The sequence below is a fragment of the Etheostoma spectabile genome, chromosome 23, assembly GCF_008692095.1.
Source record: "Etheostoma spectabile isolate EspeVRDwgs_2016 chromosome 23, UIUC_Espe_1.0, whole genome shotgun sequence".
Lineage (NCBI taxonomy): Eukaryota > Metazoa > Chordata > Actinopteri > Perciformes > Percidae > Etheostoma > Etheostoma spectabile.
The window spans coordinates 3,208,354-3,229,984 of NC_045755.1; the positions used below are offsets into that span (position 1 = coordinate 3,208,354).

The following is a 21,631-nucleotide window of genomic DNA, read 5'->3' on the forward strand; positions in this document are numbered from 1 at the left end:
CTCTCTCTCTCTCTCTCTCTCTCTCTCTCTCTCTCTCTCTCTCTCTCTCTCTCAGGCATCAGCACATTGATAGCTAAAGGAGTGTATGACGCATCCTTCCCTCTTCACGATGTAAGTGTGAGGTTTGGAAATCCCACTGGATAGCCATTGGTTTTAATTTATTTTGTATAGTATTCAATTTGCAGAGAATGGAAACTTGTTTGGAATAGGAATCACAGTCCAAGCTTGGTTGCATCTCTTTTTTTTTGGATCAAACTGTGCAAGCATGTTAGAAGCACAATCAGGGAAAGGTTCTCAAAACAATCCCTACATTTTACTGCATTCCTATATAGAAAGGAAAGATGAGTAAGTGAGATATACCATTGTGACATTATCCCTGCCTGAAGCAGGTTATAAGTCTCTACAAGTAGAGTTTTTTCTTAAATTATCTTTAGCCAGTGCAGGTAGGAAAATAAGTCCTAGAGTTAATTCAGGATACATGAGTTAGATTTGACGTGCTTAAAAACATTTCAGAACATTTCTGGTGACTCTGGTGGCTTAAATGAGCGTGAATCACACACCAGCACACTTGGTGGCTCCTCTGTATCTGTAAGCTGCTTGTTTCAAATGTTGTTTAAACCAACGAGTCCTCCAACTTATACGACCGCATAGGTTTTTTTGTTTGGACCCTCTGATACGACCCGACATGAGTGTTTTTTTAAATTAGCACCTCTACCTGTGGCAGCAGATCAACACATCCTCGTACCTAAGAATAACGGTTGTTACCGGTTTAACTCTGAAACGGTTTCAGTTTGGTTAGGTTTAGGGAACAAAGCTACATGGTTAGGTTTAGGAAAAGAACATCACTACCTTACAAGTCAACTTGAAGTCAGCGTTGACTTTTTGTTTTATATGGGACACAAACAGCTGTTTCCTGAGTGAAAGTCCTGTGTTTGTTTAACCCATCCACCACCACCACGACTTTCTCCCTGTGCGGACTCTTTATCATATGTCACCTGACTTCCTTTACTCCCATCATTATTTTCATGGCCACTATAGGCCAATTAAGGGTAAATATACAGCCTAAGCGATTGCTTGTACAAAGGATCTATGGGGTCGTTTTTGGGGGGTGGACAGTCTTGTTTTATTTGTATTAGGACAGTTTATGTTTGATTACATTGAATGTGTTTTTGTTAAATACTTGAATGAGTGAGCACAGTGAGCTTTCCATTATAGATTTCTGTGTGCTTGTATGGCAATGTGAACTTGTGTTGTTCACCCTCTTGTCTCACTTCTCAGGGTGACTATAAGGTCATCGGACACCTTGAGGAGAAGAGCGACAGACAGGTAGACCAACTCCAATCTCGTTTCTCTCTTTCTCTTCATCTACTCTTCCTCCTGCCTCTCTTTCTCTTTATTTGTCTCTCTAACAAAAAAACTACAAAAAGTAACTGCTTTAGTTCTTCAGCAAGTACCTTTGCTAATGCAAATAAGTGCTGGGGCCATTATGTATGATGTAAGACACAATGAATGTCATCTGAAACTCCGAAACTTCTGAAAAGCAAGGAAACCTCCCCTTTTAAAACAAAAAGTAGTTTAATCTGTGTAATCTTCTCCTATCTTTTCTCTTTCTTCTTTGAGAGTGTTCCTCCATCCCATCTGTGTAACACCTCACAGATTGGACTGGACTTTTAAGTTCAATAAATATTTCTCAGAGTCAGAGCTGAGAAATGAAAATCCATTAACTGACTTGCAAAAAACGCAAACAACATGTAAATTCAAAATAGCTTCTCCTTTTCCCTTAATGATGATAGTGGCTGTTAAACCTGATCATTTATTGCGATATTCTCCCAGCACCAAGAGCTTCATAATATCATCTTACTCTTTCTTTACTGTTTTTTTTGGCTTTGGCATAATGTTGCTCAAACTGCAGTTCTTTGACTTAATCCATTAAGGTTTACCTCCACCAATCCGATTCTTTCTGCCTCCAGATCAGCTCTGCCGCTGAGGATTGTTTGTTGATTATCAACTTGCTACAACTAGTAAACATACAACATGGCACTATACACCCACACTGACTCTTCCCTGTCTGTTGTTAGGTTCTGCATGACGAATGGGCTAAATACTCAGCCTTTTACAAGTACCAGCCCATCGATCTGGTCAGGTAATGTGACCACAGCACCGCAATGTGGAAATCACATCAGTAACTCATCTTGTTGATGCCTAAATATTTTTGTTTCATCTAATGTGCAACTTAAGATAACTGCTATAGACGTCTCACATCTGATTAGCGAAAGAAACACTACAACTATACATGTATATGGTTATTGCAATTTACCAACTGGCTTTTGTACGGTGGCCGACTAGATTAAACACAAGCAAATTATGAAAACATCTCATGCAAAAAGAAAAGCACGAACCCCGAACAAAAACTGAAGTTCTCCAGAGAGAGAGAGAGAGAGAGAGAGAAACTATGTTTGAGGTATGTTTTCTCTCGTTTGGTTTGGTGGGTGTGTCTCGGCTCAGGTCACAGGTGATACTCAATCAGCAGAGACGTGCCAGTAAACTCGTGGTAAAAAAAGGCAGAACATTCTCACTCCGTGGGGTCGAAAATCAGGCTGTTCCACTCTATGCGCTCCCTCTATGGGCCTGGAGAATGCAGCGGTTTTTTGTTGTATTTGTTTTTGGGGTTTGTGTGCTTTTTTTACACATCATTTCTACAGTGCCTTGCGAAAGTATTCGGCCCCCTTGAACTTTTCAACCTTTTGACACATTTCAGGCTTCAAACATGAAGATATAACATTTCTATCTTTTGAGAAGAATTTCCAACAAGTGGGACACAATTGTGAAGTGGAACGAAATCTATTGGATATTTTTAATTTTTTAGCAAATAAAAAACTGAAAAGTGGTGCGTGCAAAATTATTCGGCCCCTTACTTTCAGGGCAGCAAACTCACTCCAGAAGTTCAGCGAGGATCTCTGAATGATCCAATGTTGTCCTAAATGACTGATGGTGTAAATAGAATCCACCTGTGGGTGATCAAGTCTCTGTAATAATGCACCTGCTCTGTGATAGTCTCAGGGTTCGTTGAAAGCGCAGAGAGCATCATGAAGACCAAGGAAAACCACCCGGCAGGTCCGTAATACTGTTGTGGAGAAGTTTAAAGCCGGATTTGGATACAAAAAGATTTCCCAAGCTTTAAACATCCCAAGGAACACTGTGCAAGCGATCATTTTGAAATGGAAGGAGTATCAGACCACTGCAAATTACCAAGACCTGGCGGCCCTGAAACTTTCAGCTCAGACAAGGAGAAGACGATCAGAGATGCAGCCAAGAGGCCATGATCACTTGATGAACTGCAGAGAACTACAGCTGGGTGGGAGAGTCTGTCCATGGGACAACAATCAGTCGTACACTGCAGAAGAAAGCCATTTCTCAAAGACATCCATAAAAAGTCTCGTCTAAAGTTGCCACAAGCCACCTGGGAGACACACCAAACATGTGGAAGAAGTTGCTCTGGTCAGATGAAACCAAAATCAAACTTTTTGGCCACAATGCAAAACGATATGTTTGGCGTAAAAGCAACACAGCTCATCACCCTCAACACACCATCCCCACTGTCAAAAATGGTGGTGGCAGCATCATGGTTTGGGTGCTTTTCTTCAGCAGGGACAGGGAAGATGGTTCAATTGAGGGGAAGATGGATGCAGCCAAATACAGGACCATTCTGGATGAAAACCTGTTGGAGTCTGCAAAAGACCTGAAACTGGGACGAGATTTATCTTCCAACACGACAGATCCAAAGATACAACAAAATTACAAAGGAATGGTTCAAAATAAACGTCTCCAGGTGTTAGAATGGCCAAGTCAAAGTCCAGACCTGAATCCAATCGAGAATCTGTGGAAAGAACTGAAAACTGCTGTTCACAAACGCTCTCCATCCAACCTCACTGGCTCAGCTGTTTTGCAAGGAAGAATGGGCAAGAATTTCGTCCTCTGATGTGAAAACTGATACAGAATACCCACGCGACTTGCAACTGGAATCGCAGCAAAAGGTGGCTCTACAAAGTTTAACGCAAGGGGGCCCAATAATTTTGCACGCCACTTTCAGTTTTTATTTGCTAAAAAAGTTTAAAATATCCATAGATTTCGTTCCACTTCACAATTGTCCCACTTGTTGGTAATTCTTCACAAAAAATTAATTTTTATATCTTTATGTTTGAAGCTGAAATGTGTCAAAAGGTTGAAAAGTTCAAGGGGGCCAAATACTTTTGCAAGGCACTGTATATTTGTAGTGCGTTTATGTATTTGGATGTGTGTATTTGCAGCTTGTTTGCTGAATGCTGTGAAAGTGTTTTCTTAATTTGCATGTGTTTTGTCTATTTGCATTTGTTATCTTGTAGGGCATTTGCTCCTGTCGGCCATCATACTTTTGTTTTTTTGCAGGATGTGACCTTTGAAATATACAGAATGTTTAAAATCTTTGATTATAATCAAAAACTCAGTGCACCACAGCGCAACTATAAACACCCTACATTTTTTTCAAGTCAATGTTACAATATTCACATGCCCATATGTACTTGGAGAGAGTAGATAGTCACAGTAAATATACCTCTTCTCCCTACTGACTGTAAAGTGATCCATGTCTAGCTCCACTGTAACTCCACTGTAGTAGTGATAAAATCCACATTGCCTGTTCTGTGAAAAAATTTGCAAAAAGTTCATCTCAAGCTAATATGGGGCCTCAGCAGTCCGAGTTAGCTATATTAAGTGGTTATCTTACAAAGTTGGAGTCTATAGAATGGTAGTCCCTTTTTATTTTTTTAGGATTCCATTGTTCCCTCCCGACCAGTAACTTTCAATTTGCAAATAGATATGTGAGAATTGTGTCCAAGTGTGAGCCAGACTTTGAACCCCAAGTTTCTCCCCGGATGCTGAATGTATAGTATAGCTGTCCACTGCCCCTAATACTTAAGATGGGTTAAATGCGGTAATTACATTTCACTACATTGTACTGTGTCTATGTAACAAATTAAGAATAAAACATTTGTCTTTGTTTCGTATTAAAATGGAAACTCTCTGAACTGGTCCTATAAATCAAAAATGAGAAAACACTTTATATTCTCAATCTGTGAATATTAGGAATCTAAGGGATCAGGGTTAAATCCCAAATTGTTTAATACATGTACCGTCGATCAAAAAGCTTCTTTTTACTGTGAATAATTGAGTCCTACATTAACACAAACTTTCTAAAACGTTTTGTATTTTTTTTTTGTCTGTGAACTTCTCATTGATCTAAAAGTTAAAAACTTGTGCACCAGTCAGAATATAGCAGCATTTAAACGTCATGTTTCTCTGTCAATCATATCTGATCAAAACACACCCACACTGTACGGTAGAAGCCGACAAGCTGAGCTTTCACAACGTTCACATTGATTGTTGCACATTTTATAATGGATATTTAATGTTAAGGAGAAACCACATTTTCAGGGGATTTAAGGTTAAAAGTTAAGTCATGTTTATGGTTTAGGTCTGTCAGTCCTAGCATAGCAGGCAGAGTTTGACGTCAAATCCAAAAGAAAGTGTTTTTTTAAAAGCTCTGCGTAAACAATGAAAGCCCTAAATAAAACATTAACGTGCTTCTTACTTTATTTTAGGATCAAACACAGCACCAGGACACTCACACCTGTGTTTAAGCTGCTTACGTCTACACAGCCTGTTCTCTCATGACCTGCACTGTCACATCTCCTAATCCCTGACCTCTGACCCCACAGGAAGTACTTTGGGGAGAAGATCGGTCTATACTTCGCGTGGCTCGGTGTTTACACTCAGCTGCTGATACCAGCCTCTATAGTGGGAATCATTGTGTTTGGCTATGGGGTGGCGACAGTGGATACAAATATACCCAGGTACTATAAAGTGCACTGCAGCTAAACTCTTGTAAAAACAAACACATTCAAGACTTGAAAACTTCCATGGAAAGAAGAGTTAAATGTGTGGCTGACACATACAAACACTGGTCAGTTAAAATCCTACATGTCTGTGAAACAGAGAAAATTGACATTTCCCATGATTTTATCTCTGAAGATGTTGATATGACAAAGTTAAAATACTAACATTAGAAGGACACAGAAAATTAGGATTTCTTCCTACCACAATTTAAATGTACAGTATGCACACATGCTCTTACATACACAAGACAGGGACTGCCCAGATACCTGCTGTGTCTGGCTTTACACGGGGCTGTGTGGGAGGAACACAGAAGGGACGTGTGTGTGTGTGTGTGTGTGTGTGTGTGTGTGTGTGTGTGTGTGTGTGTGTGTGTGTGTGTGTGTGTGTGTGTGTGTGTGTGTGTGTGTGTGTGTGTGTGTGTGTGTGTGTGTGTGTGTGTGTGTGTGTGTGTGTGTGTGTGTGTGTGTGAGAGAGAGAGAGAGAGAGTGTCATAAAGCAAAAGGTTGATAATTCAGCCTGCACTGACTTTGAATAGGGTCAAAGCAGAGAGGCTTGTATTGTGGTTAAATGTGTTAAAAGTTTCATTCATTTCTAATGGATCAACTGGGACTGAATCCATAGATGGCAATGCACAACTTCAGTTCATTTTTAGGTGCTAGTGGCTTACATTTAATGTATCCTCTCCAATTGGGAAATACCATTGTATGACATGTTATGAGATCTTGGTGCTCTGTGTGTGGTTCTCTCCTCAGTCTGGAGATGTGTGACGAGCGTCTCAATTTCACCATGTGTCCTCTGTGTGATGGAGCCTGTGACTTCTGGAAGCTCAGCTCTGCCTGCGGCACCGCCAGAGCTTCACACCTCTTCGATAACCCCGCCACCGTCTTCTTTGCCATCTTCATGTCTCTATGGGGTGAGGTCAAGTGTGTGTGTGGGTGTGTGGGTGTGTGTTACCTAAAGTGCATGCAAAAAAGTTATTTAAAAATTAAATCATGTACAGGGTGAATCTATGTTCTTCACACCTCTTAAGCATATATGCACACTTTCTAGATCTATTGCAGAGTTTTCAACTGTGAGATGTGGTTGGAAGCTCAGAAAAAAAGCTACTCAGGTAGACGTTTTGTCAAAACACTATGAACCTTGTAGATCACAGAAAGCCTGGGATTTTAGTAACTTTATCTTATGAATTTGTAAGACTTTGTCAGTGGATCTGTAAACAATGCCAATTCTAAAGACTTTCATCAAAATTATTTGTTTTATTTTGTGTTTGTGTAGCGGTGCTGTTCCTGGAGCAGTGGAAGCGGCGTCAGAACAGTTTGAGCCTCAGTTGGGATCTGACAGGCATTGAAGACGACGAGGTATATACATTACACACACACGCACACACACACACACACACACACACACACACACACACTCACCCTCGTGGAGTATGTGCAATGTAGCCGCGTGCCTGTATAGGGCTGCTCAGTTCCCCCCGCAACTGACGCCCGCACACACACACACACATACACACAAACACAGCGGATGCAGGAAAAATAAAGCGGGGATGAGACGTACAGGATGACCTAAATTGAAGACAGCTACGCTCATTATTGTAAGTGCAATGATAAGTTAAAGTCCAATAAGTCCTTTATCAAACCATGTGAATGTGTCCCAGCCCAGGATAGGAAATGAACTAACAATGTAAAGATCAACAAGCCACTGACAGACATTCATTCAATGAATTATCATTTTTTTGTCTTAAATCCACCAGCCATTTTCATTTCTTTTTGGTAAGGTTACTAGAAAAACTCAGCCCTAGAGTAATTTTATTCTCCCCAAAACAAGTTTACTTTTTATTTTTAAAGAACTATACAAAAAAAAATCTGACTTATTCAAAAGACAGAGATTTAAGAGTTCCTCTCTTTTTCTTTTAAAGGATACAATTTTTGTAAGAGCTACACTGAAGTTGGCAGTTTGATAAATGCAAGGTATTTCAATTAATATTCTGTAATATTTCAATCTTTGTGTGCTAAAAAGGCACATACATTCATGTAGATGGGAATACACATTCTCCCTTTTTTGCCAAATAAATGAAAAGCTTGTTGAAATCATCAATGTCTTCCCTCTTGCTGTGTCAGAATGTCACCTAGCTTTCCTCAGAGATGGTCCCAATAATGGGCTTCAAGTCAAGTCAAATTCAGTTTGTGCATGATTACATGATATGAACTACTTTTTAATACTCTATCCTACAGTGTGGATAATTAAGCTATATATCATCTGCTAAAGAATATTTCTGGAGAGTTAAAGATTAAAAGAAAAAATAACAAGAACCTTACAGAACTGAAAACCGTGACCCTAAAACCGCAATACAAACCGTGGGTTTTGTAAACCGTGCCACTCCTAACACACACACACAGATAATAATTGCATCAACCTCATCATACTATATACTGGAAATGCCAAGGTTTTGCTAAAGTCTATAATAATAATAATAATAATAGCCTACCGTATCTACCGTATAATATCAGTGCATGGAAACTAAAGTATCTGTAAGGTAACTGGTAATATTTAAGGCAACACTTGCTCAAGGTAGGGAATGATGGTCGTCATGGGTTTAGAAAAAAAAGCCAGACATTCTACCCTTGTACCCCTGGCCACATAAAGGTCTACTTAAATGGGTGTTTTTTCAACCACTTCCCCATGCAGTTGTGTCTAAAAAAACACTTTTCTCTGAAGTTACCACTCACCACACCACTGTCTTTGGATAATCTGAGCCTGTCAGGAGCAATACAAAAATCACTTTTAGTATACAAAAAGCAAGGCTGTACAATTAGATTACATTGCGGCTTGGGTCACGCCAGCTTGTCACTGTGATCTCTCTCATACTGGACCAATTTTAAAGATTTTTGGTCACATCAGTATAGCAGGCTACGTTCACACCGCAAGTCAGATTATTTTGTTTGGCTGTTCACATAACCTTTTAAAAATGGGCCTATATTAGATTCCATTGTGAACTGTTTGCAGTTTCGAAATGACCTGCATGCGCAAAAGAAAAATAACAATGACATCAGACGCAGCACACTGTTTCACTAAAGTTAGGGAGGTTTTGTAGGAAGTAAGCATTTTTGCTTGGCTATTTTGGCCTTTTGCAGGGTTATGGCTGCAAATTCACCACAGAGGTCTGTGTGACCGGATGACCGATTTGCATGTCGGGACCTCTACGGCACTCCACCTGAGTTTCCTCGGCTTTGCCCTGCCAAGGCATAGTTCACCATCTTTCGGGTGGTATTGCACGTGCTCACGCTCCACCTCCTTGAAAGTGCGTGCAAGACGGGCTGGTGGTGCGCCCGACCCCAAGGGACGCCGTACCTCACTTTCATTCTTTCATTGCACCACGGGGCGTTAGACTCCTTGGTCCGTTTTTCTAGATGGGTTGGGTGGGTTGCCGACATCGCCGCAGACCCCTGACGCCTTTTACGTGAGCCAATCCCGCCTTGGCAAAACGATACGGTTGGGGCGCGCTGAGGACAGTCCGCCCCGGTTGCCCCAACCCTCCCCGCAGGGAGGGAGGGCGCAGTGAGGGTTATTGACGTAAAAGTCACATCAAATCCGCCTTGGTTGTTCACACTGCGGCCGCATTGAAATAAATCTGACCTGGGTCTGATTCAGGACCACATATGGAAGTGGCCTGAATCTGATTTGAAGATCAAATCTGGGCTAGATTTGAGTGTTCACACTACTTCTGAAGAAGTCTGACCTGGTCAGTTGACCCCAAAATATCAGATTTTGGCCACTTTTGCCTGCAGTCTTAGACACAAATGCATGGGGGATATGGGGTCCAGATAGTTATCTTTAAATAAGTAATCTGGTGCAGAATCGTCCAATATGAATGTAATCCCCTAAAAGACTGGATTGTAATGAAATCACAGTCACAATGGAAACACAAAGATGTACACAGGCATAACGCACACACACATACATACACCCTATACACTATTGACTCTTTCTCCTGTTTTCCCCTCAGGAACATCCCAGGCCAAAATATGAGACAATTCTCCTTCAGAAGAGACAGAGAAATCAGAAAAATAAGAAGAAAAAGAAGAAGAAGAAAAAGAATGAGGTAGGAAAGATCAGAAACCTCTGTCATTCAGGGGCTTGGGACCAATTTCCCATAAAACTGAGTGTTTGCGTAATAAATACGAACAATGTAAGAAGTCCATTCTCATAGCTGGACCTGACTGTCAAAAATACCAGTGGAAAGGTATTATACAGTTACTTATTTCATAACCTATACAACAATTATAACATTAACATTAATTATCATGAGACATTTTCACCTGGCTTAGTTGGGAATCAGGTGGTACTTGACGATCCTGATCCTGATGGATCCTGATAGTTGATGTGGCAGACAGTGTGAAACGTGTGGCAGACAGTGTGAGAATTTAATGACTGGGAATGGTCTACATTATCTCTGTAAATTGGATCAATCTCATTGAGTCCTGGCCCACAAACACTTTGCTTGAGCAGAAGATGGCTTCCTGCCACAGCCCGACTGAGGCAGGAACCAATTCACAGGGTACACGACCACCTCCACACAGTCCCAAAAGTTTCTAGTTTAAAGCTGCTAATGACTTAATTGCTGACATTAGGGCCACATCGTGTAATACTTTGATTATGTGAATATGAATACAATAATTTAATAATACACAAGCTAAAGACAGTAAAGAGTCTGTACCCTAGACAGAAAATGGCACAATTGTACGTATGTTGTTGCATGTTAAAGCATGAAATGGTGTGTGTGTGTGTGTGTGTGTGTGTGTGTGTGTGTGTGTGTGTGTGTGTAACGTGTGTTTGTGTGTGTAATCTGTTTTTCTGTCTTGCAGCCAGAGAAGCAGGAGGATGGGACAGTGACAGGAAAGGACAGATGGAGACAAAAACTACTGTCTGCTATGGCTGCAGGAACACCGGTAACCCCTCCTCTCCTCTCGCATTCCTCCTCCGCACCTTCCTTTTCCTCCTTTACTTCCTTTTCCCCCTTTCCTTATTTTTTTCTCTCCACTCCTCCTCAACTCCCTTTCCCTTTTTTCCTCTCCTGCCGGCTGCTCTCTATCTGTTCTTCTCTTCCTGTCCCATCCTCTGGCTTCTACAGTCAACTCCTCAGGTATTTGTTTCTGCAACTTTTTTGCATTCTTTTTTACGTTATGATGGTCACAGCAACAAACTGAGCCTTATTCATCCTTTCAAGTCTCTTTGTGGGACTAAAAGCATGACACAACTCTTTATTCAGGGTCTGTTGGCTAGTTAAAGTTGACTGAAGGATTGCCTTGGACATTACCACTGACAGCTTATGTGAGAATCTTTCTTCCACTAATGATGTAGAAATTAAATCCATTTCATTTACAGCAGTCTGCTGAATATCTATATTAGGAAGTATTTCACATTTTAAATTCAGTCATTACAATGACTAATCACTGTTTGGTAAGTAGGTACATAATGGACCATGTTGTAACCCCACCAATTTTTGTGACGGTATATCCGGTGATGGACATCTTATTGTTGGAATGAAACTTCTCAATTATTTAGATTTGTATATAATGTACTCTACCTTCAGCAGAAGAGGAGAGAGACACGGCTGTTTTGTATACATATGCATTCGGTATTACATTAATGAAAATTGAAGCAGTGTTGTCTGGAAAATCCTACAGGTGGTGTGATCTTGTTCCTAAGCTAAGAAAAAAAGATTAAAAAAAAAAAAGTGAGTCAGAAAAGCCAGAACTTTCACCAATGTAAAGTCAAGGAACAATTTAGTTACTGAGCTTTTATTAAGGCCCTGCCGGTAGTTAATGACATGTTTTAGAAGGACTAGATGGACAGACCTAAGGCTGCTACTGCTAATTATCATTTTGTATTATCACTTTTAAGGGATTATAAGCCTTTAGAGAGTGTGTGTGTGTGTGTGTGTGTGTGTGTTTAACTGAAAATATGACTTGGAAAAGTCTATGGCTTCCACTTGCACCTTTTGAATGTGTCTAGTGTTATGTTGTATTATTTATTTTACGTTTTTTTTCTTTTTGTTATTCTTTTATTTATTGTGTGTGTGTGTGTGTGTGTGCATGTATGTATGTAGGTATGTATATATATATATATATATTTTTTTTAATGGTTTGAAATAAAGAAAGAAGACCCTTACAAATACTACTCATACATTAATGATGTTTTTTAAAAACGACCGCGCCCAGCTGTTTTAGGAAAGTACTGAGCTTTTAAAAAAAAATCTACTATATATTTGTGACCTTTTAAAGATTAACCGCTGTAATCTTGTATTAATTGTCTTTCTGAAATGACTGACGGAAATTATACGGCAGGCATTTTGACTCATCAAACACAGGTGTAACTAATAATCTTAATAGCTTAATGTGCTCGTTGGCTTACTGAAATGCCTTTCTGGAACAGCTAAATGAAAATGAGTTGTCATTAGTTAATAGCATCAGTTACACCTGTGCTTTTCCTGCAATGACAAGTCAATATGTCTGCTATGAAAAATGTCTACGTAGCTGCTTTTTGTATGGTATAAACACATTTCTGCACCTGCAACCTATTGTCTGTAGGACTAAATTAAAAAAGACAAAGAGCGCAAGACATGAAAAGAGACAAAGGGATGAGACAATGAGAGAGAAGTAGAGGGATGGAGAAAAACAGGGGGAGGGCGGCTGAGTGGGAGTGAGGCATGCTGGGCAGGAAGCCAGGGGTAAGATTAGGGAACGTCACTATGGCGACACAGAACTCGCTCTCGCTCTCGCTCTCTCTCTCTGTCTCTCTCTCTCTCTCTATTCTTACACAAACAGTTGAACCATCTAACTTTGTTACCTGGGACAGTGAAAATATTGTAGGATCAGATCTCGAGTTTAGAAGTATGACAGAAGGGGTAATTTGTGTTTACTAATGTACAGTAATCAAATATACATGGCTTCATTTATTCATGACTACTCTGTGTACTGACAGCTCTGTGTACAAACCATATAACATTAATCTGGAAATTTGAAAGTGCCTGGACATAATATGATGGACAAACAGTTATTTTTTTCTATTGTACCCTCTGGTTTATCTATTAACTGAAGCTGTGAGAGTTGTCTGTCAAAACCTTTCACATTATTTCTTAAATTAGGAGCTAACAGTATTTATAATGTGAGACATGTCTAAAGAGATAACATTATATTTTCAGGATTATTTTAATATTTTAGCACTAAAATGCTGGCACAAACGTTACTTTCATCTGGCTTAATACCATTGTTTGCCAGTTATTACAGAGGAAAAAGTGAGAGAGATAGATAGGAGGATGGACAGAGGGATCAAGCCAGAAATAAAGATAGTCTCTGTCACAACATGAAGGCTTTGCTGGGGTTTCCTCAATGGAGGTAGTAACAAGCCAAATATTAAACACCTGACCCATTTTTTTTAAAGATTATTTCTTCAGGCATTTTAGGCCTTTATTTGAATAGGATAGCTTAGAGATGAAAGGGGAGAGAGAAGGGGAATGACATGCAACAAAGGGCCGCAGGTCAGAGGTCAGAATGGGCCCCACCTGACCCATTTACTACTACCATTGTCACTGATGGCTGACCTCACCAACCATCACATAGGTCTACTCTGAAGGTCTTTTTGCCCTCCAATAAGTCAAACCCTCAGGTTCATCAACATGTATGTGCATGTGTATATGAAATAGAAAACAGCATGACTCGGAAAGCTCTTTGTGTCCTGCTTGAAATGAAGGCTTGGGCCCAAAAAGGCAAAAAATTTGAGCTTCACATATAGAAGAAACAGACGGCTTCTAGTTATTAACATTTATGAAACAGTCATTTATGAAAACTCGAAGGCCGATTTATTTTATTTTCTCAGCCTGACTGGGAGATATAATTATGGGTGTTCAGCACAGAGGAGAATACAAAGAGATGTTACAGTAATGAAGAAAAGCACATTTTCAAGTAACGAGACAGTTCTGATGAGGTGAATTCCAGAGAGAGAGAGACATCCCGTTTTTAACTATTTTATTCAACACGTACTTCAAAGATGTTTGGAAAAAGCAACTTGGCCAAGTCACCGCACGGTAAGCTGATTTAAATGTGTTGATCTATTTCTATCTAGTACAAACTGATTTGAGGCTTTTCTTTTTCTTTTCCATTTTAAATATAATTAGATATTTAAGTTAATTTATGTACTCACATGTAATGTAGAGCCCACCGATGTTTTATTCTAAGCAGAGAAAACAGATGAACACAAGTAAGCCGATAGATAGTTGCAATTTCTTCATGACTATGTGTATCAATGTAGTTATTTACAGTCTGCTAAAAAATCCTAAAAATTGTTTTAGGATTTTAATGAAATTAAAGAAGATGCGATTTCATTTAAATCAGTAGGCGTGACATGTCTAGAAATGACTATTTTTACCGTGTTTAATAATTCTACACCGGTGATTTGATTATTCTTTGATCAAACTAAATACCACTTATTTCATTTAAGTGCTATTTAGTTTCATGTCTTGTGTTTGGTTGACAGATGGTCTAAACATGTATCCAAATATTCTCTTTTAGTATGATATAGATGATGAGGATCCTCTCATTAGAGAGATCAGCGTGGACAGACTGAGCCAGAGTCCAGGTCCTCCAGCAGCCAATCAAAGGCCAATCTAAAACCTTCCCTTAAAAGGAGACGGGAGGATCTGGAATCGGCCGGTATCAGAAGGTAAGGGTTATAGCACTTCCCTGTGTTCATGGTTTACTGTTGCTATTAAGATTCTGGAGATTCAAACAACTTTTTGTCTTTATGCACAAGGACAGACAGCCTTGGTCCAGGGAGGAAGAGGAGGAGAGTGGACACAATGGCAATGAAGAAGTCTTCCTGGGTGAGTATTTGTTGTGCCAGAGCTTTTCAAAGAAAATATGTGACTGCTTTTCCTTCAAGGGCCTCTAAAGAAGCATCTATGAGGGTCAAGCAGACATTGCCACCTGAGGAGAACAAGAAGATGGCTACACCTAAAATGAGTCCCAGTCCCACCACATATTTTAAGAGCCCTGATGAAATATCCACAAGAAACAATCAGACTCTAAAAGAGGGCAAAGACAAAGAAAGACACTCCTATAAAAGGAAATGGGAAGATTCTGATGCAGCCGGTATCAGAAGGTACACGTTGTATCACTTTCCTGTATCGATGATTTACTGTAGTCATTCAGGTTCAAACAACATTTTTTCTTTATGCAAAAGGCCAGACAACCTCGGTCCGCAAAGAAAGAGGAGAAGAGTGGTCCTGAAACATGTTTGGGCAGATGGTGACATTGTCATGATTGCCATGCCAAAAAAAAGTAATAAAAACAGGAGAAGAAACAGGAGATGCCCTGCAAAGCCTGTACAGGGTGCAGAGGAATGGCGGTAAGTCCTCTAATGGCAACACACAGACAGTGGTTACATTTTTTATTTGTTTTTATCACAGGGATTACATTTTAAATTTATACTTTACTTTTTGTATCAAAGAGATTGAAACAATTTATAATCTATGCAGACACCCAGAATGCTCGGGTCACAAGGGACCTGGAGAAAAGACCTGGAGAGGAGGGCGCAAGAAGGCAAAACATGACTTTTTCTTTTTTGCAGCACATCACAAAATCCTTAGATCAGGTCTAGAATAAACTAAAAGTGGGATGGCTCTGCTAATTACAGTGGAAATTACAGTTTCAATCGAACACTTTGTGTGTCACATGAAACTGAATCTCGGATGTCTTCATACTTGTAAATTTTGTTGCTTTATGTTTTTATATTTACATTTGTGGAATAAATTCTCGTTACACAGGTCATGCTTTGACGAAAGGGGAAGTACTGGACCAAAAAACCCCAGCAACCCAGTTTACCGTCCCAGGCCAGGCCCTTTTCACCAAAAAGAGCAATATGGACCACCAGGCAGAAGAAACCGACAAAACATGCGTCACCAGGGCCGCCGTCAGTGGGAAACACCTGGTCCGATGTGCCGGACCCGGGGCCAAGGGAGGGCACAAAAGGTCCCTTGGCCAAAAAAGTCCTGGGCACGAGAAAGACACAACGACCTGTGTGTCACTGTGACTTTCTAAATTATTGAAATAAATGTAATTTGTTGTCTTGCTATCTCCTATTCATTTTTGTCTTTTGTCCATTTACAGTATATAATATGCCCCCCTTTTAAATATACTTCTATTTCATTTTTCTGCAATTTAAAGATAATTAGAAAATGAACCACACGTCAGCCAAACCCCATCACACTGCAGTAACGGGCTCACACTTATTGGCTGGAGCAAGTGTTTCCTGTCCTCCATAATATTAACTTCACTGCGTCAATAATGTGTCTGAAAATTCAGAGAGAATTAGTTTGATTATAAAAAATATATTTCAAAGTGAAATATGCACCTGGAAACATGCATGGGCAGGTTGTGTTATTGTGGCTAAATGTGTCCTCCATACAGACCACATTTTAATCACATACGTACACTATATTTTTCCCACATGGATTTTCAATACAACCGTATATTTTGCTGCATCTCATTACTTATTGACTGTGATTGATTTTGTTATTTTAGTAATTTTAGCGTTTATGGTAAGAATGTTGTCAGCTCAAAAAATGCACGTCCTAGTTGTCAGAGCTTTCAGCGTCATCTTAAGATCTTTGTTCAGTGAAGAGAACTGACTCAGGTGTCAGCATGTGATCTAAATCGGGATTTATGATCAGTTGAACACTCTGCACACCCGTAACACTCTCCCCCTTGAACTTCTACCATATACTAAAGAACATTATTATTTGACTCTTTTATCTCCATACTGTTCTTATTATGCATAAAAATAAACATAATTGGTCACGTGTGAAAACTTTTGACCAAAGTATTTTTGACCAAATAAAAACACTAACATATGTAATCTGTAAAAAATGCCTTTATTGTTAGAAGGCTATTGGATGGAGGTAGATTTTTGTGGTCAAATGTATGCAGGTTTGCATTCCAATCAGAAACCTCATTAGCTTTTATCATTAAAAACACACTTTCAGCCTGAGAAAGTCATTTCCTCCAACGGAACATTACAGATGGCAGGAGGTGCAGCTGGGGTGCTATGAGTTGTGTGAACATCTGTGTCAGAGGAAGTGTAATTATGGGAAATACGGCAATGATAGAAAAGTGGGAAGAGGTCAGATGTACAGTTGATTTTCTTTGGCCTGAACTATTCTTGATAATACCTTGTTTTGCAAAGTCAAAGGGACTCACAAGCAGCTTGTTAAATTGACATTTTCGGTAACCTTTTATGGTTCAGTTACATTAGTCTTTTTTGCAAATAGTTTCAAAAAATGGGGCCTTGTGAATTATTCAGATTGAAAGACGTAAAAATGATGCCATTTGCTATACATGCCCATGAGGAGGCAAACACATTGTTTTTCTTAATTGTTTTGTGGTAAACTAGTCAGTAGCAATCAATAACAAAACTAAATGCTTATTCTACATGAACTATAAAACTATTCAATTACTTAAATATTGCTTAATTTCTTTGGTATTTTTCTATTTGATCATGTGACAAGATAAATAAGATAAGATAAAAAGATAAAAACATTGTTTACCCTCATGTTGTCCTAGGGTCAAATTGACCTGTTTTCCTATATCAATGTTCTTTTTAATTACCTAAAATAACATGCTTGATTCCACACAACGCTCTTTGGCAAGTACATATCTCTAATTTAATTAATTTTCATTGAAGTGGTTTTTTAAATAGTATTGAGTAAAAGTTGACATTTTCCAGTCTGTGATTATCATCAACATCCATTTCTTTAATTATAGTCTAAATAATTCCTAATTTCTGCTTTTCTAACTCAAACATTAAGTATAAGTTCCTATAAATGAGTTTTTTGACCATATATTAAAAAAATAACTAAAACTAAAGTTAATAAGTTAGTGTTACGTAGTGTTGAAAACGTCAAAAAAGTGAAAAAAGGTGTTGTAAAAAGGTAAGAAAAACTTAAAAACATTGATATAAAGCATCAACAAAAGTGTTGATTTTCAATTTTGACGGTAAGACAACACAAGGGTAAAAAAGGTCATTCATCATAGTCCACACTGGGGCTCCTCACATTAGTGTACACTGCCGCTCAGATGCTATGGAATCTTTGCAGCATGTTGTAGAAACACTGTAACATACACTTTGTCCTGCACAAATCCTAAGGGAATATTTTCTCAAAATGCATTGACAAAAGAACAACAAACAGGACTGTTAAGAGCAATGGGCTGGATTGTTATTTTCTGTCTGCGTGAATAGAGTAAGCATGTTCTGCATGTTGCACTGTGCCAGTGTATACACTAGATGGTGTTGTTGTCTTGCTCATAAGCGTACTGAAGGGCATCTGATTTACAGACTCAACATTTTGTGTGTGTGTGTGTGTGTGTGTGTGTGTGTGTGTGTGTGTGTGTGTGTGTGTGTGTGTGTGTGTGTGTGTGTGTGTGTGTGTGTGTGTGTGTGTGTGAGAGAGATTCCTGCCTGCCAAATATGCAGGACTATGGGTGTATACAAGTAAAGGAGGTCACATACATGAGACTGGTTTTTGCAGAGGTCATACAACGGACAGGCCAGTGAGGCTGCTTTTCTTTTAGGCACCAGTAGGTCAGCTAGGTTTTAAATTCCGGGAACCATGTGATACACTTAGAGTGGTTATGAGGGAGGAGTCAGCAGGTTAGAGAGCATAAGGAAAATTGTATGACTGGATGTTCAGCCTCTCCAAATATAAAGAACAGAGCTGAGTCACCTGTCTCAAATGTTGCACACATTGATAAATTGAAGGTTGAAAGAATTAGGTTTTAGTCTCACCCTGAAAGCGCCGGTTGGACTTGATTTCTCCAAGGAGGAGCACAAAATAACAACACAGTGTTTCTGTTCTTTTGCTACTCCTTTCCCTCCTCTATAGGGAGATCAGAGGTTAGCTAGTCATTTGGCCTAATGTTCGGCTGTTCAGGATTCAGTCTTTTGTGATGGTGGTGATTGCACTCAACAGGCTTGAAACCGGTCCTGTATGGAGCTAGATTTGTTTTTTTATTACATGGGAGAAAATAAATGATCTGAGAGAAAAAAAAAATGTTTGAGAGAAAAAGTTTTCACACTGATAGCAAAAAAGCATTTTATGTGAGAAAAAAAAATTTGAGAGAAAAACTTTTAATACCAATAGCGAAAAAAATCTCTTTGAAATACTTTTTTAAACTATCAAATATATATTTTTTGCTATCAGTGTGAAAAAAAGTTCTCTAAAAAAAAAAGGTGTTTCTCTCAAAACGTAAAATCTCTGTCAAAATACTTTTTTAAACTCTCAAATATATATTTTTTGCTGTCAGTGTGGAAAAAAAAATCTCTCAAAATGTTTTTTTTCTCGCTCTGATGATGGCGGTCTGTCTGCGGCTGCAGGACCTGGAGCTCACCGCCAGTGTTTCAGTTTGACTGTTACAAAGTGTTTAGATAATTAAAAGGTATTTATTTAGAAGTGGGCTGGCTGCTAGTTATCTATCTATGACGGTGACAATGGTGTAATGATTCAGATGGACCCCCAGGACAAGACGGTGCTCACCCAACTGGCCAATAGGAACGTGGCCCCGCTCGCCCATGACACTATTTTCACATCGAGAGAAAAATCCTGAGATGCGGGCAAAAAATAGAATAGAGAGCAAAGACTTAGGTTTTGAGAGTGAGAAGAAAACCGTTTTGAGAGAAACGCTTTATTTTGAAAGAAAATTGTACACACTGATAGATAAAAAATGTATATTTGAGAGTTTAAAAAAGTATTTTGAGAGAGATTATTTTTTGCTATTGGTATGAAAACTTTTTCTCAATATTTCTTTTCTCTCATAAAATGCTTTTTTTGCCATCAGTGTGATAACTTTTTCACTCAAACATTTTTTTATCTCTCAGATCATTTATTTTCTCGCATATAATAAAGAAACAAATCTAGCTCCATAGTCCTGGATTATTTTTTTTTTATCTTAGTTAGGTTTTTTTGTAGTCTTTATGTTTAGCAAAGCTAACTTACTGCTGACTCTATTGGAGTTTCGTATTTAGTGTCAATGTGTGAAAGTGTAATGTATTTTCTTATTTAACTCTGCAAGAAAGCAAATTAGGGTTTTTCTAAAAATGTCAAACTATTTCTTTCTGTAGAGATCAGCAGATTTGATGAAAAAAAGTTTTTTCATCAATTTCTTTTTCCACTTGTTTCACAAAGGGAAAATAACTTGAAGGAACTCTGAAAGACTATCCTGGCGAACCTTTTTTCCACCTGTTTCAAGTCATAAACTCATTTATATCAGACCCATAAAATGGATCACTACATTCATTTATTCTCACTTGCCTCTCAGGGCTTACGTGTAAATCACAGGGTCCACGGAATGAAAACATGTGTTCCAATCTGGTCTCTAAATGGAAAGGGAACTGTGGCAATGTTTTCACATCACAACATTTGAGAAAGAGATTAGTTGTTTGATCATTGCAAACCTGTGAAAAACATTTTTTTCTTCCTACTCCTTTATGAAGGTTCTATGTTCTGCATCACAGATTTCCCAACGAGAGTTAATGAAACTTCTCCTCCCCTGTTTCCCCCTGTCCTTCCTGTCAGTCTACCATAGAGAAGTTGACCTGGAAAGACCGTCTCCCTGGATACTTGATCAACGTTTCCTCTATCCTCTTTATGGTTAGTACATACAAATCAGGTTAATGCTCTACTTAGGATTGTACATTTTCTCAGTATTTATGGAGGAAAGCACTTTAAATAGAAATTAAACACATACGGCATGCGGTTAATGTACATAAATAACTATATAACTGACCTACATTGCTGTGTTTTTTGAAATATTAATTCCAGCCTCTGCACTGTGAGCATGAGACAAATATGGTTGTGCAATGACTTATTTATTTTCTTCTTTTTTCCCCTTTCTGCTCCCAGTTTGGCTTGACGTTTTCAGCAGTTTTTGGTGTCATCATCTACCGCATCACAGTGTCGGCCCTGATAGCGATGAGCCCCGACCCGGAGACCAAGGCCAATGTTCGGGTTACGGTGACGGCCACTGCGGTCATCATCAACCTGGTGGTTATTCTGATCCTTGATGAGATCTACGGCACTGTGGCATTGTGGCTGACTGAGCTAGGTACACAAATTCAGACAGACATTTAATCTCATAGTGCGGTAGCTTCGAGAACCCAATGCAGTGCAACTTTTGAAAGGATGAACAAACAAAAAACTCAAAACAAATTGAAAAAATGGTGAATGAGGTTAAATCAAGCATTACTAGCTAGCCTCAACAATTTCAGATTCAAGCTATTTGAATTACTAAATGCATAGTTAGACATTTTCTGAAAAACATACATTTGCTTTAGTAGGGTTTGCCCTAAAATGTCTAGCTTTTTTGCACATAAAAGTTAGCTTAAAAACACCCACATTTAGCTTGTCCAGGTCCAGGGGACAATTTATTTTCATGTAGGGTAAAAAAGGCTTAAATTGGTCAAAAGTCCAGCTAAATGTTTCCTGATTCTGATTCTTAATCCATACTAATGGGAATCCAAGGTTAACTCAGTCACTTGTGTTTTTCATATACTTGATGACATATTTGAAAATGAGAAGAAGAGACAAATACCGGTACTGCCCAGACATCTTGATAAACCAAGTCAGCATTTTTTCATGTAATCATCA

The 21,631-nt window shown here is 39.0% G+C and overlaps 1 protein-coding gene across 5 annotated transcripts in view; it reads left to right on the forward strand.

The window, feature by feature from the left end:
* The window catches only part of ano2b (anoctamin 2b), a 106,172-nt gene that overhangs the window by 38,297 nt on the left and 46,244 nt on the right, over nucleotides 1-21,631 (forward strand). For 4 of the 5 annotated variants that reach the window (XM_032505736.1, XM_032505735.1, XM_032505734.1 and 1 more), the window contains 10 exons: nucleotides 56-111; nucleotides 1,279-1,326; nucleotides 2,079-2,143; nucleotides 5,754-5,888; nucleotides 6,684-6,844; nucleotides 7,207-7,289; nucleotides 9,941-10,036; nucleotides 10,800-10,883; nucleotides 20,561-20,635; nucleotides 20,888-21,089. In XM_032505736.1, coding sequence (XP_032361627.1) covers nucleotides 56-111; nucleotides 1,279-1,326; nucleotides 2,079-2,143; nucleotides 5,754-5,888; nucleotides 6,684-6,844; nucleotides 7,207-7,289; nucleotides 9,941-10,036; nucleotides 10,800-10,883; nucleotides 20,561-20,635; nucleotides 20,888-21,089 — 1,005 coding nt within the window. The remainder of the gene's footprint in view (nucleotides 1-55; nucleotides 112-1,278; nucleotides 1,327-2,078; nucleotides 2,144-5,753; nucleotides 5,889-6,683; nucleotides 6,845-7,206; nucleotides 7,290-9,940; nucleotides 10,037-10,799; nucleotides 10,884-20,560; nucleotides 20,636-20,887; nucleotides 21,090-21,631) is intronic. The other variant, XM_032505737.1, reaches the window with a different exon arrangement.